The 19730-nt window shown below is 41.0% G+C and overlaps 3 protein-coding genes across 3 annotated transcripts; all 3 read left to right on the top strand.

The window, feature by feature from the left end:
* The first annotated feature begins 1333 nt into the window (after positions 1-1333).
* Positions 1334-3184, top strand: LOC145320136 (uncharacterized). Its single transcript, XM_080162576.1, has 4 exons — positions 1334-1441; positions 1901-2001; positions 2527-2575; positions 3119-3184. Exons 1-4 carry the CDS (start codon positions 1352-1354, stop codon positions 3182-3184), a joined length of 306 nt encoding a protein of 101 aa, XP_080018702.1. The 5' UTR covers positions 1334-1351.
* LOC145320135 (DGAT1/2-independent enzyme synthesizing storage lipids-like) lies at positions 3091-7681 on the top strand. Its single transcript, XM_080162575.1, has 8 exons — positions 3091-3394; positions 3914-3994; positions 4437-4530; positions 4859-4891; positions 5211-5496; positions 6247-6345; positions 6963-7052; positions 7583-7681. The coding sequence occupies exons 2-8, from the start codon at positions 3961-3963 to the stop codon at positions 7679-7681; spliced, it is 735 nt and encodes a 244-aa protein (XP_080018701.1). The 5' UTR covers positions 3091-3394; positions 3914-3960.
* Positions 7682-7965: 284 nt separating this feature from the next.
* LOC145319432 (uncharacterized) lies at positions 7966-19567 on the top strand. The gene is made up of 8 exons (XM_080161571.1): positions 7966-8018; positions 8352-8744; positions 9087-9204; positions 16684-16737; positions 17600-17726; positions 18242-18275; positions 19092-19146; positions 19510-19567. Exons 2-8 carry the CDS (start codon positions 8460-8462, stop codon positions 19551-19553), a joined length of 717 nt encoding a protein of 238 aa, XP_080017697.1. The 5' UTR covers positions 7966-8018; positions 8352-8459; the 3' UTR covers positions 19554-19567.
* Positions 19568-19730: the final 163 nt, after the last annotated feature.

The raw sequence follows: 19730 nt of genomic DNA, 5'->3' as shown, positions 1-19730 counted from the left end.
AGTTATATATTGTGTTTTATTAACTTATATTGTTTTCATTTGACTTTTTTTTTAGTTTCATCTAACATATTCTTCAAAGTACCTTGTCGAACACAGAAACCTTATATCTAAATGAAATTGTAATTAAGGAGGGGGTTAGTTATTTTTAGTTGATTTTAAAAATATGAAGTGGAGGTTAAGTGCTCCATAGGCACTGCATGGGAAAGCACCAATATATTCTTTATAAATATTTCACTCTTATGTAACTACACTAATTATTTATATTTACGTAAAATTATGTATTTTTTGCAATGCTTAAGTATTATAAAATGACGTTCAAACACAATTGTATATATCTTCAAACATAGTATTTAAAATTTTCTACAATTATTTGTAAAACTCAAGAAATACCTATATGTACAGAATATGTACATAGGACCAAAATTAGCTTTTAATGTTTAACCAAATCAACGGCTCAATCCATTTTTTTTTAAATCTACCAGTCTTGAAATATACAAGTAGTTTTTTTTTGGGGGGGGGGGAGTGATGGTAATATTTTTCTAGGGGCGATTTCTCTTAGGAGGGACCTATGAGAAGCTACCCTGTTAAGGAGAACCAGATCGGTTCAGCGGTTAGCGAGATCCTTCGTTACAAACAAACAGACAAACAAACAGGCAGACAGACAGACATCGTTCTTCTTTGTATTAAATATAAACAAGCTTATAAGAAGGTTGTTAAACAATCACTTTATATGTTTACGAGATCTTATAGGACACACGCACATACACAATTAAATTCATGCATCCAGTTACTTGAATGTTAAGATTAGGAAAGTTAGTTTGTGATTACTCTAATATTCCTCAATATAGAAGAAATCTAATACTGTAAAGAAACCTAAAAGTTACAACAAATATATTTTATTTCACTTAGTATTTAGTCAACAGTGGCTAAATTCAACAGTATAACAGATGCATATTATATTTTAGTGTGAAATATATACAGAAGCGTGCTGAAGGTGGGTGTATCAACTCCCCTGGCAAAATTAATGAAGGTTTGATATATCTCCATAATTTTGTAAACCCCTCAAAACCCCAATAAAACAACTATGGAGGGTGTCATTTTTAAAAGGTGACAACCTACCCTCCTTGTTGAAGAACGTTTATTTTACTTATTAACCCTTCTGTATTTCAAAATTACAGGTTGAATAGTTTGAACACCACTTGTTAATCAGTAAAAGTACCCTATAAGTAAACGAATAAGATAACTTGGTTATAAAACTTTGGTTATTAGTGTAATTTACAGTCCAATGTCCCTTCCCTCCCTGGTTTTAATCCATTTTTTTAATTTTAGAATTGCAAATTTAGAAGCAAAAATGCAAAGACTAGAAGTGAGAGAAAGGAAGCGAAGGTCGTTTTTGAACAAACTAACCCTACTCATCACTTTTGTACACAATGCAATCAAGGTAAATTATAATGGCGCTTTAACCAATTAAAGTGCATTGTAGAGCAGAGAACCTCTCCTCCTCTATCATTTTTTAAACAAAAAATAGAGGATGAAGGGAGGAGGGTAATTTTCATTTGTTTGTTTTATTACCTTAGATCAGGTGAGGTTAGGTTAAATTTTGTACAGGTAGTCCCATAGTGTTTGAACACTTCATGTAGCGGCCCTGTAGGGTTACCTGCCCCATGATTTATGGTGCCTACTTAGCAAAGAACTCTCCCCCCCCCCTCCTCGCCTAATTTTTGAAACAAATTGCAGTATTAGGAAATCGCAGGTATAGGCCATGTAAACAAAGTGTTTAAACTTTTTAAAAATATTCTGTTAAAATTAAAGTTCCAACACTCTAAAAGTATTAATGTTCTTTTGTCTTGCCGTCTGATTACAGATTTGTTATGAATATCATCATCCATGTTTAATTTAGGAGACTTTCTGTTTTCTAATTCTGTGGCCGGGACCTGCTATTCTACTTGTTCTTGTTCTCATTAGTAATTACTATATCAATATTTCTATTTTGATTTACAGGTAGAACTATTCTTGAAAAATTTCTATAATACGATATAAACGGTACATGATTTTGTAGTTTTGGTTATAATCCAGTGGGGTAAATAAATCTGAATTTTTCTATTTTACTATCTGCAGAAAATTGTGCATATTACGATGTTTCGTATGACTTTCAGTGTGGCTCAGAACTGATTCTATTCCAACGGATATTAATTGGTTTCAAAGCCATACCGATAAAATTATTATATAGGTTTCGCGTTTTCATAAAATAATACAAACTAATATTTCATTATTAAACTGAAGCTATACATGATTTTTCAGTATGGCTCAGTTTTATTATTCGTAAAAATTGTTTTTAATACTATAAACGATACAAGATTTTTCAGTATAGCTTGGTTAGAACCGTTTATGCCAGCGGTTTAATCAATTTCAAAGTAATACTGAAAAAAAACTATAATATAGGTTTCGTGTTTTATGATAAAATTTTTAAAAAGTTAGGAAACGTCTACCATGATCCTGTTCGTTAACGTTATTTATGTTGTTCAGGTTGAAAGGAAGGCCTTTAAAGTCATCAATACATAAAATCAGGAATAAAGTCAATTTTAGATATAATATAAAACACAATTTATATACTAGCAGTTAGCAGATATTCCCTTAGGGGGAATTGAAGAATAAAGTTGGGGGAAGTAAACGATCTTAGTTTTAAAGATAAAAATGAGTAAAATTTTATGGGGGATAAATTTTTTTCTAGGGTCGATTTTTTTTGGGGTGGGGTATTTCCTCAAAATAGTTATAAATCTTTCCTAGACTTGACCTAAGAGAAGCTTCTTATCCTCTCCTCATCTCTCATTTTTATGACGTCACATTTTTTGGAGTCACTTTGTCCCCTTCCCTGTAAAGTAGAACCATGTCAGTTCAGCGGTTAGCAAGGTGAAAACAGACATAAAGAAAAACATCTAGACAAGACATCCTGTTAATTTTATATAAGAATTTGTGTAAAAGAAATGAGTGAGAGATTCTCTTGAGTTTTTCTGTAGTATCTTATAGAAGAAATAATGGCCAAAAATTATATTTTGGAAAATAACAACAAATTTTGAACTTTAAAGGAGTGATATTTCTGAAATGTTTCTTTGTGTAGCTTCATATCTACACAACTGGAGGGTTCAGGGCCTTGATAATATACCAGAGTCAGGTAGAAACATAGATATATAGATTCATATCTACACAACTGGAGAGTTCAGGGCCTTGATAATATACCAGAGTCAGGTAGAAACATAGATATATAGATTCATATCTACACAACTGGAGAGTTCAGGGCCTTGATAATATACCAGAGTCAGGTAGAAACATAGATATATAGATTCATATCTACACAACTGGAGAGTTCAGGGCCTTGATAATATACCAGAGTCAGGTAGAAACATAGATATATAGATTACCTCATACAGGCGAGGCTGCTCTCCATCACACTATTACGCCAGGTCCAATAACCCAGGATAAGTGAGAGAATCCAAATCTCTCCTTGTCTTTCCGAACACCCGTTGCATTAGAAGTAATACCCATCAGACAACCAACTCTTTGATTGCACAACCTTTATCCGGTAGTTCTAAGTTGGCATGGTTTTTGTCAAGGTATTCACAATACTAACAATTAATGTCGCGCACCTGACCCAGCAGCAGTAGGAACCAATTTTAATTTCTTTAGTTATGCCTTAGTGTTAATCCAAGATTCGAACCTATCACCTCTCCCCGATGACGAGCGGATGTTCTACGAGTTGAGCCACGGTCGCAGTTTTTTTTAGATAGATGGATAGATAAACATAACACAAAGACAGATAAAATGGCAATGTCTTAATAGAATTTTAAAAATTGAAAAAATTGATTAAGAAATGCAAAACTGATGTACATATAGATTTTATTAATTTTGTTTGCAGGTGGATGTCTGTTTATTTATCATCATGGAGCTATCCCTATTGATTATATGTACATGGTCGCTTTTGTTTATCTTAGAAAAGGTAAATTTTAGGTGCTTTCTCACAAGTGTCTGGTTGAGCACTGCTAAACCCCTTACCCCATTATTGTTTAAAAAGTTAAAAGTTAGGGGGAGTTTTTTGCTATACCAAACCACTGTGGGATGTCCTAACCCTTCCATGCCCTAACCCTGCGGAGCAACTCTGTACCTACTATACTTAGCTAATCTGATCTAAAGTAATAAACAAACACGGAAAACGGTACCTACGCACAACTGAATTCTGGAGCATAAATAACCCCCCCCCCCCCCCACCTTCCTATTTTGACCAAAACTGAATATTTTCCAAACCTTTCTATTTAAGATGTAATACAGTCACACCTTTTAAAGTAGTGCCAATGGATTACATATATGAAGCTTTTCTGAAAAAAAATTCTATTTACTAAACCTTTAAAGTTATTATACAATATACTTTCAAATAATTTTAGGTAAATTGATAGAAAGTGTAGTAGACAGACAATTGAAAGCAATCCCTGGCGTAAGATCTTTTTCTAAACTCCTTCAACTCTCGTCTCCTAATAGGTTAGTTTTTAGTATAGAAGCTGCTCTATAATTCAATTTGTTGATCCGACCGTCTGTAATGCTAAGGGGGAAATGTGATTTTCTGGGTTGCAATTTAAGATAGACAGCTGCATAAAAATAACTTTGGAAGTCAGTCTAGCGGTCATTTTACAAAAGACAAATCTACATATTAATCTTTCAAAATTTTTATTATTTTCTAATTTTGAAAAATCTTATATTTTCTCTTTTTTTATTTTTGTTATGATCACTGGACATCTTATCAATAACTCAATAATATTTTTTGCTTATTATCATATTAAATTTGAAAAGTCTAATGTTTTGTTTTTAGAGAAGAATGTATAGAAAGGCTCAGAGAGGGAAGGTAAACCCTTTTAAAAATATATTTTTTTGATTTTTTAAAATAAATGTTTTGTAAATAGATTATTAAAACATATATAGAATAAACAGATTATTAATAATAGATAATTTTTTGCAAAGACATAAAAGGATAGTTTCTATTACAATTAATTAGATGTTACCCCTCCCCCCCCCAAAAAAAAAAAAATCTTCCTACCATAAAAGCTTCGATTAAGGTTTATATATGGTTAGATAATTCGTGAGTTTAGATATATAACTCATTTCTCTTTAAAAAGCTATCTCCATGTAGTGAAAATTACTTAGTCTGTTATAATTTTATTTAGATATCTTGGAATAGCTCCTGGTGGAGGCAAAGAATCAATGTTTGGTATGGACTGGGGACAAAGAAAGGGTTACGCAGTAGTTGCCGCTACTGCACAGGTAATGTTTGGTATGGACTGGGGGCAAAGAAAGGGTTACGCTGTAGTTGCCGCTACTTCACAGGTATTGTTTGGAATGGACTGGGGGCCAAGAAAGGGGTATGCTGTTGTTGCCGCTACTGCACAGGTAATGTTGGGTATGAACTGGGGGCAAATAAAAGGCTACGCTGTAGTTGCCGCTACTGCACAGGTAATGTTTGGCATGGACTGGGGGCAAAGAAAAGGCTACGCTGTAGTTGCCGATACTGCACAGGTATTGTTTGGAATGGACTGGGGGCTATGAAAGGGGTATGTTGTTTTTGCCGATACTGTATAGGTAATGTTTAGTATTGATTAGGGACAAAGAAACAGTTACGTTGTGGTTGAATTAGTTTGAATCACAAATGGCCTTCTTAACATGAACTGTTTTTATTTTAAATAAGACAAGATTCTAAAAGATAGCTATACAGTGCAGTGAGGAAATTTTTGGTACCAGTATAATTTACATTCAATTATCCTCTCACTCCCTGGGATACCTGCTTTCCTAATTTTACATTTCTATAATCATAACACCTTAGGAACTTCTGTGCATAGGCTAGTTTAAAATGATTATGAATAAAGTGAAACTTTTAAGCATATTTGAAGAAAATAGAAAAATCATTCAAATAAAAAAATACTAAAAATACACGCTAAATTTTTTATTCTTAAATAGTCTAAGATCAGTTTTTAAACCATAGAAGCATATGTTCAGTGTGTTTGTTTACAATATATTTATTATTGCATTTCCAACCTTCCTCAATCTTTTCAACGTAGCTACTAACGTACAAACAGCATAAAGATGATATCTATATTTCCAAAAACTAGAGCTCAGATAGGTTCTAACGGTATACGTAATATTTTGCAATTTTAAAAAAGGATGTAATTTTTTTGCACACCCCTTATAATCATTTTATTAATTTAGGTTCCTGTATTGACAGTTTACACCGGCAACATAAACCATGCTTTCTCAATTGTTTCTTGGACTAAACCAATGTTTAAATTACTCTATGGGGCAACTAAGGTAATACATAATAGTCAGGCAATTCTACAAAAAATCACGAAACCTTTGGAAGTTAGCTGAGGATATATCTTGTTTTTTTTTTCATATAACTAAAGAGGGGTGGGTAAGAAGGTGAGGAAAAGGGGAAAAGGGTTGTGGGAAAATTTTCCTTTCGAATTGTTTGTCAGAATATCATTCCCTTTTCCCTGGGTAATAGTAAAAGTTTGTAGCATCTAATCAACTGAAAATATTTGTCCGTTCGTCAGTACATAAGTCTCTCCGTCTGAATGATTTACTAAAGTAAAATGGATTTAATGTTTAAATATATTGGTAGATTAAAGAGAAATACAGTCTATCTAGTCTATCATAGAGTCGATCCACCTACCCATTATTTGAAAAAATAAGGGGTAGGTGGATAGTTTTTCGTGTGTTATTGTTTTATCTTAGGTTAGGTAAGGTTAAGCATATAGAAAAAAAGGTACTTTTAAATTTTGATGGAAGCATTAAAAAATCTTCTCAAAATAAAGGACTCTTCTTCTACATCACGAATGCCAATAGCGAGTTATAAGTGTTCTTTAATTTGAATATAGTTGTCCTTTTTCACTATTTTTCAGATATTTATTTCAATTTTGATTTAGATGTCATTAGGACTAGCCTATGGAGGTCTGCCTGTAACTCTGAACACTGTTATTGATGCCCCATTCAAGCCTTTAAATCAAAACTACATGGTAAACATTATTATTATCATTAGTTAAAATACAGGTATTAGGTATAACCAACAAGCAAAATAAATCTAAAATAATATTTGGGGGTTAGTTGTAAAGGTCTTCAATTCTACCATGTGTTGACCCCCAACGACAGCTGAAATTACGTATTGGTTGCGTGATTTTTTTCGTATTGATTTCATTGTTCTTTTAAGCTGGTTAAAATAACAGTTTTTGATAAAATAACACAGCTCATCAAAATTACATCAAATTGCTATAAAAAAATATATCATATGCATTATTTTATCAAAATTTGCTAATGACTGAAAAAATTTGCTTTTTTAAAATCTTAATGAATTTTTGTTTAATTTGTTTTAAAATATTCAGGCTTTTAGTTTTCATTGCATTCTTTTTATAAATGTTCCAACTTCCGTATTTCAATGCATATATACATACATGATTTTTTTTACAAATCTGTAAAAAATTAAATATAGGTTTCGTGATTTTTTTCTAAAAAATAAAACAATTGTATTATAAATGATTTGTTTATTCAGAAACGTCTGGAGGGAAGTCACCCTAAAAATGCTCTGAATAATAAAATAGCTACTAACTGTAAAAGAGATACAGTTATACAAAGGAATTTCTTACGATAAAAAAATTAATTAATCAATAATAATGATTTGTATTCACTTTTAAAACTACATACCAATATTCCTGTTGATATCCGTTGCATTAAAATGAAAAATTTGCCAGAATTAAAAATCATGTAGCGCATTATTGGCAACTTTTCATAAATAATATTAAAAATCATAATGACAATACCACTGGATTTAATCTTTTAATTTTTCATTTCACTATTCGTGGAAAAATTCGTCTATAATACGATATGCGATAAATAACTATGGAAAGCTAAGAAATCTTTAAAACAGAAATAGAGTTAACAGTATAACTGAACAACTTGAATCAACTATACAAGAAAAAAATTTGGAGGTAATTATTTTCACAAGAAAAGAAAAGAAAAAAAAACACCCCCATATTTAGGAAATGAAAAAAAAGGTGGGTTAGTTTTTCTTGTGTTTGTCAGGTTGGGTAAGGTTATATGAGTACAGGGTAGCCCTGCATGGTTAGGGAACCAAAGGTATGGGCCTAACAAGGGTTAGGCATAGGGGAAAAACTAACCCCACAATTTAAAAAAAAATCATTTCACTACTAGGGAGGTTGGTGGATATGATATGTTCAACCGACAATATGAAGGAAAGAATCGAATTTTGTTAATTCTTTCTTCGCTATAATTGGCTGACATCATGCTTGTTTTATGTCTAGGAAAAATCAAATGGGCCTTGTCCTTCTTGTGGCCGCATAAGAACGGATTCAAGGCCGCAAAATTCTCCGACCACAGAAAATAAGAAAATCCACGAAAACGGTAGAAAAATGATTGAAATGGAACACGTTAAAATGATTGAAACTGACATAGACGCCGGAATTGACGCAGCTGAAAATATTGATAAATTTCTCATTGGCAGCAAAGTAGAAAGTTTAAAACAAGAAACTTTGAAACCAAAGGAGAAAATTGGGACACAAGAAACAAGAATGACCTTAAGAAATAGATATAAGACGTTAAATTTCGAGAAAAAAATGTCAAATTGTAATAGAATAATGGAAATATCATACAGTGCACAAAATAGCCAATTAATTGAGGATTTTTCAACAAATCAGGTAAAAATTTTTTTTTTGTAACGCAGTAACAATACAAGTTTAAAATCTTTGGATATGGGGCGATGAAAGGTGTATGAATGTACTCTACCTTAGCACATAACCTAATAGTAAAAAAATTGTCGTCCTTTTTTCATATCATCCAAAATGAGAGGAAAACGCCTATTTTCCTTCATGTGAAAATGTACTAAATATTGTAAAAAAAAAAATTTCATCCCATAATGTCCAACTACAGAAGGAGTAATTTTGTATAATGTCAATTTAACGTCCATTGTCCTATCCCATACTATCCCTGCCTTATTTTTTTTAAATATTTTAATGAGGATATTAATATGATTGAAATAGAATGATGAAGATGAGCAACAGATTGAAACAGTTAATTCTGAAGCAGTCAGATTGGAAAAGTTGTCGCATGATCTGAAAACCTTTACCAGACCTGCCAGGGTTTTCAAGGGGACAGAAGGTAGGAAGAATATATATGTATCTAGTGCAGTTCACGGTAAAATGTTCCTGGTAACGATTATATGAACGGCCAAACGGTGAAAAAGTAAAGCTTATGCTCGCACCAAATTTTCACCGACGAAAGAAAGTCTACATATAATGTGGAATTGTCATTACTAAATAATTCACAGTTATATTGTGGTAATACGACCCCCAGACGGACAGGCCGTTTACAGAGTTGCTTCGCTGTGACTTATGATAACAAACCCCCCGCACTAATCCTATTATATCATCATCCATCTCATGACCGCTGTTGACCCCGCACCCAGCGGTCAAACTAGCCTGCCTAAATGTGGGGAGGGGACTCAAACATGCAACTATCACGAGTCCCTCACGCGCTTATATAATCGGGAGGCGTTGCCTCCCCTTTTACCACCGCTGCCCCCACAGCCTGTCTACCGTCGGGCGCTAAGCCCTAGCGCCCCACACCCCCTTCAAACCTAACCATTGTCATATTTTGTTGTATATATATAGTAAACATAACTTGTAAATATTATTCAGTTTAAATATATAATTTCTGTATGATTGAATCCTGCTTGTTTGTTTGGTAGAATACTTAAAGGCTAGGGCTCGTTGAATCCGAACTCGTTACCCCGTGGGCCGAGAACGCTCGGCTTACCAGAACTTGGTGTCAGCGTGTTTCAATCGAGCCTTACAGAAACTAGCCTATTCTACCTCTGATTGGACCCTTTGGCAAGTAAGGGGACAATCAGCCGCCAACTGACCCGTGAGACGGCCTTTTTAGGTCGAATTTCCATCATTTTGAACGCAATATGTGGGCCTCTGGCCTACGGCAAGCAGATTTAGCCTGCTAAAAGCGCCAGTTAAGACGCTTTTTCCGTGTCGTGTAGGAGTAGCGCTAGGTGCGCAGCCACGGCAATCGGATAATTTAGCTCAGACGGCTACAGAACTGAGTCTAAATTGGCAAGTGTAGCTGGGACAAGCCCCAGGACACCCAGGCCAAACCTACGAGACAGACAGCTGGGTGCTGGTCTCCCTAATAAGGCAATGTGTGGCTGCGAAGCTTCAGCACACAAGTAAGCCCTACCACTGCGACGGATAGCAGATTTTGAGCCACAGGCACGGCAGGACGGGACATTCCCTGCCGCTGCCTCCCAGGATTCGAACCCGAGGCGCTGCAGGACGGGCCATTCCCTGCCGCCATTTTCGGGATTCGAACCAGCGGCGCTGTAGGACGGGTCATTCCCTACCGCCGTCACCCCTCTGAACCTTGCAGGACGGACATTCCCTGCTGCCAGTGCTTCCAGAATCACACCTAGAGCTCCTAGTGATAACAACACATAAGTGTGTATAAATGTCAACCAAGTGATAAAAATAAATATAAAATTGTTGACCAAGTGATAATTAATAAGCTCTAGTGATTCGAAGCTACAGTCTAAGCCACCATGGTAAGCGATACCACCATAGCTGCGGTGCGGCCACCACCAAAGTTTCTGCCAACCCCAGCCGAACGAGAGGCCCCCTTGTCTCAAGGGCAGGACCTCCACTTCCCCTGCCATGTCAGGGTGAGGTTTCCTACTCCTGACCCTGCCCAGCATGTACAGGTTGATGCCATGATTGATTCTGGCAACCGTGTACCAGGGTCTGCTGTAATTTCTGAGCACCTCATGCACGCAATGGGAGTGCAACGCATGTTGATTCCGGACAACACCCAGATCCTGACTGCTAATGAGGAAGGCCAGCCCCTCCAGGTAATCGGAAAATTAAAAGAGTTATATATGGCAGTCTCACACACTCTTATACTCCATCTATACCACGTGACTGTGGTCCGAAATCTCTCACACCCTCTGAACCTAGGAGGGTATTTTCTCAAGGAGTTCGGAACTAGGCTCTGTTTCGACATGCAACCACCTTGCTTGTGGGTGCGTGGGGAGTTTATCCCACTCCGTGGCGTCCCCATTGACCGGGAGACAGCCGAGAGAGAGCTAAGCTATGAGGGGCCTCTGCCAGGACCCCTGCCCGAGCAGCCGCGTGTGGTTGAGAAAGGCACACACTGGGTGGACGCTGAGCTCAACGCACACAAGGGAGCTAACCTGCTAGCCATGGGGTTGCCCCCAGTGCCCAAGGTGCCAAGGGAGAGCCTGCCAACTACGTTTCCTGAGATTGCCAGCCCTCCAGAACCAATCTTCTCCGCCGACACCTTTATCAACGGCCAGCCGTGTCCACCTGGCCCCCTCTACCTGGGACCTCCAGCCAGTCCACCAGCCAAGCCCGAGTCCAGACCCGTCAAGTCGCGGTCTGATGTACCCGGAGCCACACTCAACTCTCAGGCCCCAGCCTCTCCCGGCGCCGTGCCCGTCAAGTCGCGGCCGGACGCCCACGGAGCCAAAGCTGGACCCAGCACTTTGGCCTCTCCCAGCGCCGAGCCCGTCAAATCGTGGCCGGACGCCTCCGGAGCCACACCTGGCTCCGACACGTCAGCCCCTCCAGAAGCCGAGCCCGTCAAGTCGCGGCCGGTGGGTCCCGGAGCCAAAGCTGACCCCGCACCAGCCACGTATAGGCTAAGCGCTGTCACTCCAACTGATGGCCAGCCACCCCAGCTCCGCACAGCCAAGCGGGTGGTCCTGCCTGGCCGCGGGGTTATGGCGGTCCCTGTTGAGCTAGTAGGCCATCGCACCAAGGATGCCATTCAACTAGCTGCCCCAGAACAGAGGTTTGGGGAGGATCTTGTTATTCCAGAGGGCCTGTATGCCCACAGGCCTGGCTCTGCCACTGTGTTTAGAGTACTGGTGGTCAATGAGGGGGAGGTGCCCCTCTTGCTGGATGCTGGCCTCCCAGTGGCAGGGGAGCTGGTCAAACCTGACATTTTAGAGGTCTCTGATACGCCTCCCCCGCGTCTCCACTCGTTCCAAGAACCTGCTGAGCCTATAGACATGCAGGAGTTGTGGGAGGCCCTGGAGATGGAAGACAATGAGTTCCTACGCAAGGACCCCTTGCTCAAGAAGGAGGTCTGGACTATGTTGTCAGAGTACAGGGACGTCTTCTCCAATTCTACCCCCGGCTGCACAGATGTGGTTGAGTTGCAGCTGCGCCTCAAGCCAGGGACCCAGCCAATCCGCCAGAGATTTAGGGATCTGAACCCGCGGCAAGAGGCCGAACTGGAGAAACAACTGGACACCTGGCTACAGGAGGGAGTTATAGAGCCGTCAGACTCCGCCTGGAGCAGCCCCCTGGTGCCCATCAAGAAGAAGGACGGGAGCACCCGCTGGGCCGTTGACTACAGAGCCCTCAACAAGTGTCTGGAGCTGGACAGCTACCCCCTGCCTAGGATCCAGCAGTTGGTGGAACGAGCTGGCGGGCACCGTGTCTACAGTGCTCTAGACGCGGTGGCCGCATACTACACCATCCGTGTGTCCGAGGACAGCCGGCCCTGCACCGCCTTCACCACCCCCAGGGGCTTGTATCAATGGAAAAGGATGCCCTTTGGCCTGGCTACGGCACCGTCTGTCTATTCCAGGTTTATTGCAGGGGTCCTAAACCCACTAGGCACAGCCAACCTCCAGTCATACCTTGACGACGTCCTGACCTTCCACCAGGATACCTGGGCCCACCTGGCCAGGCTCCGAGAGGTCTTGGAAGCCCACCGTAGGGGAGGGATCCGCCTCAAGCCAGCCAAGACCAAGTTGTTCCGATCCAAGGTGGATTACCTGGGCCACACCCTCAGCCGGGAGGGGATAGCCATGCAAGAGGACTATATTGACCGTATCTTGGACTGGCCAGCCCCTAGCACCCCCAAGGATTTGCTGGCGTTGCTGGGGTTCTTTGGATACTACCGCCTGTTCATCCCAGAGTATGCAGACCTCACCTACGAGATGAATCGGCAGAAGACGGCCAAGGCCCTAACCTGGACGCCTGAGATGGAAGCCCAGCTGCTGCAACTCAAGGACAAGTTCCGCAAGGCCCCCATCCGAGCGCCGCCCAGGTTTGATTTGCCAGCGGTGTTCCAGCTCACCACAGATTTCAGCAGCCGCGCCATCTCTGCCATACTGAGTCAATGCCAGGAGGGCAAGGAGAGGCTGATTGCCGCCGTGGGGCGCAAGACAACCGACCCTGAGACGCGCTACCCGTCCTGGAAGGGAGAGATGGCCGCCATCATGTATGGGATCCGAAAATTCCACGGCATCTTGTCCTACCGCAGCTTCCAGATCAACACTGATTCCTCTGCCTTGCTACAGATGAAATCACTGAACACATCCACAGGGATGGTGGCCCGCTGGCAGGAGGAGCTAGCGGCCTTAGACTTTACCGTCTGCCACAGGCCTGGCACCCAGAATACCAACGCCGACGCCCTCAGCCGCCGGGAAGATGACAACATGCCAACGGCTAGCGCCGAAGAATTAGCAGAGCAGGCTGAGTATATCCACAACCTTTGCCAGCTAGGGGAGGCCGCAGCTAGCCGGCCCCCTGCCGCCCGACTGGATTCAGCTAGAGTATTGGAGGCCCAGACACAGGACCCCCTCCTGCTCCGTGTCTGCCAATGGGTGGCTGATGGCAAAGCCCCAACCAAGGCTGAGCTGCGTGGCAAGGAACGAGACGAGCAGCAGTACGCCAGCCGCTTCCCAGCCCTGGGGCTTGACGAGCACGGCTGCCTCACCACCACTGACCAGACTCTGACAGGAGAGAGGACAAGATACCTGCTGCCTTCGGCCCTCCAGCAGGACGCGTTCTTTCTAGCCCATGGGACCCCCATGGCTGGGCACTTTGGGATGGACGCAACTATCGCCCGCGTTGCCATGCACTTCTGGTGGCCCAACCTGGCCCGTGACGTCCGCCTGATGGTACAAACCTGCCCTGAGTGTGTCCAGAAAGTTACCAAGGAGAGGCTGAAGCAGGGGATCCACGTGCCCTCCCGCCAGGGGTATCCACAACAAGTCCTATTCATCGACCTGGTGGGGCCACTGCCAGAGACCCCAGCTGGGAACCGCTACATCCTCACCTGCCAAGATGGATTCAGCCGGTTTGTCAGCCTCTACGCCATCCCCAACAAGCGCACCCTCACGGTGGCTGAAGCCCTGTTGCACCGCCACCTGGCCACGTTCGGATGCCCCCTGAAGATCCATTCCGACAATGGAATGGAATTTACCGGCCAGGTATTCCAGGAACTGGCCTCCAGGCTTGAGATTGGCCTGACACATCCACCACCCTACAACCCGCAGTCCAACCGAGTGGAGAGGTTTCATAGGACGCTCAACACAGGCATGCGCCTGTTCCTAGACAGAGACGATAACAACTGGGAGCCACACCTGCCTGCCATCGCCTTTGCCTACAACACCAAGGCCTGCAGATCCACTGGCGTGACCCCGTTCCTGGCCTTCTTTGGGAGAGAGGCCAAACTTCCGGTGGACATGGTGCTACGGCTGCCAGAGACCGAATATGCTTCAGTTCCAGCCAACGTCCAAGCTCTCTTGCAGCGCTACTATGCAGTGTATGATGCCATCCAGCAGAAGGAGGAGGGAGCCATCAGGAGGAGCGCGGCAGCTTACGAAGGCACGGCCAAGTATGAGGTTGGAGACTTGGTCTGGTACCTGGCCCCCCGCCTGGTGCCAGGGAAGGCAGCCAAGATTACCAAGAGATGGACTGGCCCCTGGAAAGTAGTGAGGAAAGCTACAGAAGTCCATTATGTCATTAAACCTGCCTCTCCCGTCGCCAGGATCTCAGAAGTTACCGCGCATGTAGGCCGACTGCGCAAATACACTGGAGATGTGACTGCCCACCAGATCCCAGAAGACATCCAAGTTGACATGGACGGCGACGAGGATGCCACCGAGCTGCCAGTTGGAGCGGCGGCGCCCGCAGCTAGCAACCCAGGAGAGCTCCCAGTGCACCAGCCAGCCGCAGCCGCCCCACAGCCTAGCGGCCAAGATCGTGACCCAGTGGAGGAGAACCTGCAGGAGCAGCCCAACGAACCACCGCCGCCGCCGCCCGCTCCAGAGCCACTCAGAGATGCCATCTGGAACCCTGACGCGGACATGGAGAACCTGCCAGCCAGCAGCTAGCCTGTAGGAGAAGAGCCAGCCACTGCGATGGAAGAGGCCGCCCCAGAAGAAGAAGAAGAAGCCATGTGCCCCCTGCTGATGACAGCCATCCCCATCCGGGTAGGAGCTAGGAGACCAAGCAACCTGAATCAAGCAGGCGCCCCCATGGAGTTCTATGCACCCTTTGCCATCACCATTCCACCCCTAGGAACCACCAGAGTCTGCCTAGGCCTCCGTGTCCAGCTACCAGCCGCGACAGAACTGATCCTGCAGACTAGGCAAAATTTCCAGCGGCGAGGCTTGGCCGTCGCCAACCCACGCCTAGAAGCCAACCAGGAGCTGACAATGCTGATCACCAACCACAGTCAGACCGAGCAACGAGTGTCCCAGGGAGCCTGTGTGGCCCGAGCTGTCCTCCATCGAGCTGTGCCCCAAGAACTGCCTGTCCGGCGCAGGCATAGGCTGTCGTATCCCCAGGTTCAAGGCCTGGTGGCTCAGGAGCCACGCAACCCTTGAAGGGGAGGTTGTGGTAATACGACCCCCAGACGGACAGGCCGTTTACAGAGTTGCTTCGCTGTGACTTATGATAACAAACCCCCCGCACTAATCCTATTATATCATCATCCATCTCATGACCGCTGTTGACCCCGCACCCAGCGGTCAAACTAGCCTGCCTAAATGTGGGGAGGGGACTCAAACATGCAACTATCACGAGTCCCTCACGCGCTTATATAATCGGGAGGCGTTGCCTCCCCTTTTACCACCGCTGCCCCCACAGCCTGTCTACCGTCGGGCGCTAAGCCCTAGCGCCCCACACCCCCTTCAAACCTAACCATTGTCATATTTTGTTGTATATATATAGTAAACATAACTTGTAAATATTATTCAGTTTAAATATATAATTTCTGTATGATTGAATCCTGCTTGTTTGTTTGGTAGAATACTTAAAGGCTAGGGCTCGTTGAATCCGAACTCGTTACCCCGTGGGCCGAGAACGCTCGGCTTACCAGAATATCACAGTGTACATATATAAATGCGCGAAAAAGATGCTACGCATTTTTCTTTATTGAAACTTTCCCTGTGCATAATTGAATGTGTGGGCAATGTCCACTGGGCATGACACGTACGTTTAGCCGTTTGGCGCAGCTAACTGCCTGTAAAGTGCTTGGATTTGTTGAGATATTCGTTACCAGGAGTTTATTACCGTGAACTGCACTAGATCCAAAAATATATAGTAAATCTAGATCCATAATCAAAATTTTTTACCAATAACATCATTTTGTATGAAACAATTCGGCCACAATATTGGTTAGAACTTATACACATTATGGTACGAAAGTGCTCATATTTTTCCTTCCACATTTTATTTACATGGATTTTTGAAATGCTTCACTACAATTAGATGTAATCATCCTTGTTTTTGTACTGAATTTTCATTTTTTTAGTGAATCGAGTATTCAAGAATTGTGTTGATCTAGAGTTAACTAGGGACAGTAAAGGTAAACTAACTAACCATTTTGACAACATCCATGAATTAAAGCGAAAGTAAGAAAAATAAAAACAAGCCATATTACGAAAAATATCAGTGCCAGAACCTTTAAATTCTCATTAAACTAATCCACTCGTGAAACATGCATGACATTTTTTGCAGTTTAACTTTTAAAAATCGTATTTTTATGCTAATTTTAGGCTAGAATATGATAAAGTTTTAGGGTTAAAAAAGCCCCACATAGGGATAAGGCTAAGATAATTTGATTCCCGCTCATTATTTTTGTTTTTTTAAAAGAAATATTTCATTAACTCTGGTTTAATCCCAGGAATCAGCGATTCGGGCACGAGGCAGCGTAAATTGGCACCAAAAAATGACGTCAGACAATAAAGTTGCCCAATGAGAGGCCAGTATATACTGTAATTGACCAATGGTAAAATTTATACTGGCTTCTTATTGGTTAGTTTATCGTATGACGTCATTGTATCCTTCGGCACAGAACCATATGCCCATTAATTCTATCTAGCTTAGAGGAAGTTCTACTTCTAACTCTTTTTGCTGTGGGGCACTATTCTTTCAACCTCTACCTATTTAATTGACCCAACCAAAATAAAAACATTGCGGTTCACTTTCAGTCAAATGAAAATAAAAGATTTAAAAAAGCCAATTTGCCCTTTTCTGTATTTACCCTTAAAATTTTCTATAAAATTAGATTTATAAACCCGTATGGTCCAGTCCATTAGACTCATTATTCCACAAAACTTTTGTTTTGTCCAAAAACCAATAATATAGCCTGATTGTACCTCATATGTTTTCCTATTGGCCCAATGAAATAGAGTATGTATCTAGATGTTCTATATTTATTTATTTAGAAGTAGCGCATGCCTCCTATTGTTTTACAGATAAGATCCGCCTAGAGAAACTGCGCCGTGGCTCCTATGTTTCTCTCACAAGTGCACAGATAGAGGACGAGAGCAATATCATTGATACTCTGGTTAGGTAAGAAAATACCAGCAACTCCAACCTAACACGTCCGCTTGTCTATATTGTCTTGGTGATGGGTTCAAATCTTGGCCTAGATCGCATCATAACTAAAGACGTTAAAAGCTCTACCTACTGCTGCTACATTAGATGCAGTAGAGTAGGAGGCGTTGTCTGGATTTAAAACAGGCAAAACTCATTGTCATTCATAGTTAGGACTGCTGGACAAAATTAATGCAATTAAATGATTGGTTGTCTGCAATAGTTGGGATGGCCAGGCCAGACGTTATTATTAACCGTCTCTAGAGGTATTATTGAGGTATATGTTAAAATTATCCTTATTGTGTAGATTGTTTTTTGTTGTTGTTATAATGGATTTACATTTAATATTCTTCATATAAAAGACGTTTAAAAATTCCAACTTGTTTCTAATTATGTAGTCAAGATGTCATTAGAATTCCGTTTTAGTGAAGGTCAGCCATAACCATTTTTATTTTAACACCTATAAACCAATAAAATTATAAAAATTTTAGGTCTAGTATCAAACTTATGAGAAAAGAACTCGAGGTAAGTTTAGAAAAATATGTATATACATTATACATTTAATATTTTTGTAAATTTGTACGGGTTTTAATTGATGCGATCTCGACCCTAGCCGCATCATAAATAAAGGTATTAAAAATTGTGCCTACAGCTGCTATGTCAGATGGATAACATTCACAGTAGGAGTAGTAAAAATGCCATGGCCCCTGAAGAACAGGGCTTCCAGACAAAGGTCCTACAATAAAATATCTTTTGTCTGTAACATGGTGATTGGATACATTTGAAATACTTTATTTATCTATAGACTGTAAATTACACTGGCACCTGCAGTTTCATACCATGTTATATTATTTGTTAGCTCATAAAGATTGGGTACTTTTCAACTGTGTTGGTTGCTTCCTAACTTTTCAACCAACAACTTTTTAAACAGAAAATCGACCTTATAAATTTATATGTTCAAAACCGCACTAACAATTCTGATGCAATCAAATGTTTTGGTAAATTCAAAGCAACGCTAAATCTTGTTTAAACAAGGGTGACAACATCTATAAAAGCGAAGCTTAACTAATTAGTCAAGTCAAGCAAAGAAATATTAACAAATTTATAGTAAGAACACAAAATATTCGATAATATTAGAAGTCTGACCTAAAATTCATAAAAAATCTATCCCAAAAATACTTTCAAACAGGATAATTATTATAGATTTTATAGATAGTTTGCTTTGCTTTTGTAATATCAATGATTTTAATTTACAGTAGGGGTAATTTTATTTATTATCCTTGGAGATGTATATAAATTTATCGTCTATTGTCTTATCCCATAAATCCCTGACTATCCTAGACAAGGAAGAGATATTCCGACTGTTTAGAAGAATGGTTACATCAGCCACATACAGGTGAGGCAAATTTTGTGTCAATATTTTTTTATGCAGATTGATTTATAGGTGCTTCCCATCTTTTTTATATTTAGGCATAACTATTTCGGGGTGTGGGGGGGGGCGAACTTAACGAAACCTTTACCTGCAGTAACCTGCATAATATTTGGGGGTAAAAAAACATCCCCATGACCCACCCACCACCCATGGGCTTCCCTGTACCTTATGTAATGGCTGTAGCCTGTACCTATTAGATTGATCTTTCAGAAAGTTTTCTATTCATCAGGCTATATTGTACAGCCATTAAAAGTCAGTTAATCACCCCACCAAAAAATATGTAAAATTTTACATTTTAAATATGGTTTTGAAATTTTCTTTTTTTAGATTTCCATTGTGGCAGGAAAGAAATTATCAACTTTAAATATTAGAGAGGCTTTTCCAGGGAGAAAGGGAATATTGGGATTTAAATTAGTTCGGTACCAAAAACACATTGGTTTAAAAACTTGATTGGTTGGTTCAAAATATCAGTGTAAACACATTTAAACAATATTCCCGTATCCTGGGTATTCCTATTTTTATGCTAAAATCACCATACTAACTTCATG

The sequence above is a fragment of the Acartia tonsa genome, chromosome 5 (genome assembly GCF_053477335.1).
Source record: "Acartia tonsa isolate MP-2025a chromosome 5, ASM5347733v1, whole genome shotgun sequence".
Taxonomy (NCBI): domain Eukaryota; kingdom Metazoa; phylum Arthropoda; class Copepoda; order Calanoida; family Acartiidae; genus Acartia; species Acartia tonsa.
Note: the sequence above shows the minus strand (reverse complement) of the source record. Positions and strands in the feature narration are given on the sequence as shown.

Coding starts and splice junctions, on each gene's coding strand:
- LOC145319432 (XM_080161571.1), top strand. CDS start 8,460: ATGATTGAAATGGAACACGTTAAAATGATTGAAACTGACATAGACGCC. Junction 16,738..17,599: donor GTTAACTAGGGACAGTAAAG/GTAAACTAACTA, acceptor TTATTTATTTAG/AAGTAGCGCATGCCTCCTAT. Junction 18,276..19,091: donor TTATGAGAAAAGAACTCGAG/GTAAGTTTAGAA, acceptor TGACTATCCTAG/ACAAGGAAGAGATATTCCGA.
- LOC145320135 (XM_080162575.1), top strand. CDS start 3,961: ATGTACATGGTCGCTTTTGTTTATCTTAGAAAAG. Junction 3,995..4,436: donor TTTTGTTTATCTTAGAAAAG/GTAAATTTTAGG, acceptor AAATAATTTTAG/GTAAATTGATAGAAAGTGTA. Junction 6,346..6,962: donor TACTCTATGGGGCAACTAAG/GTAATACATAAT, acceptor ATTTTGATTTAG/ATGTCATTAGGACTAGCCTA.
- LOC145320136 (XM_080162576.1), top strand. CDS start 1,352: ATGCAAAGACTAGAAGTGAGAGAAAGGAAGCGAAGGTCGTTTTTGAAC. Junction 1,442..1,900: donor TTGTACACAATGCAATCAAG/GTAAATTATAAT, acceptor TGTTTAATTTAG/GAGACTTTCTGTTTTCTAAT. Junction 2,576..3,118: donor TACATAAAATCAGGAATAAA/GTCAATTTTAGA, acceptor TTCTTTGTGTAG/CTTCATATCTACACAACTGG.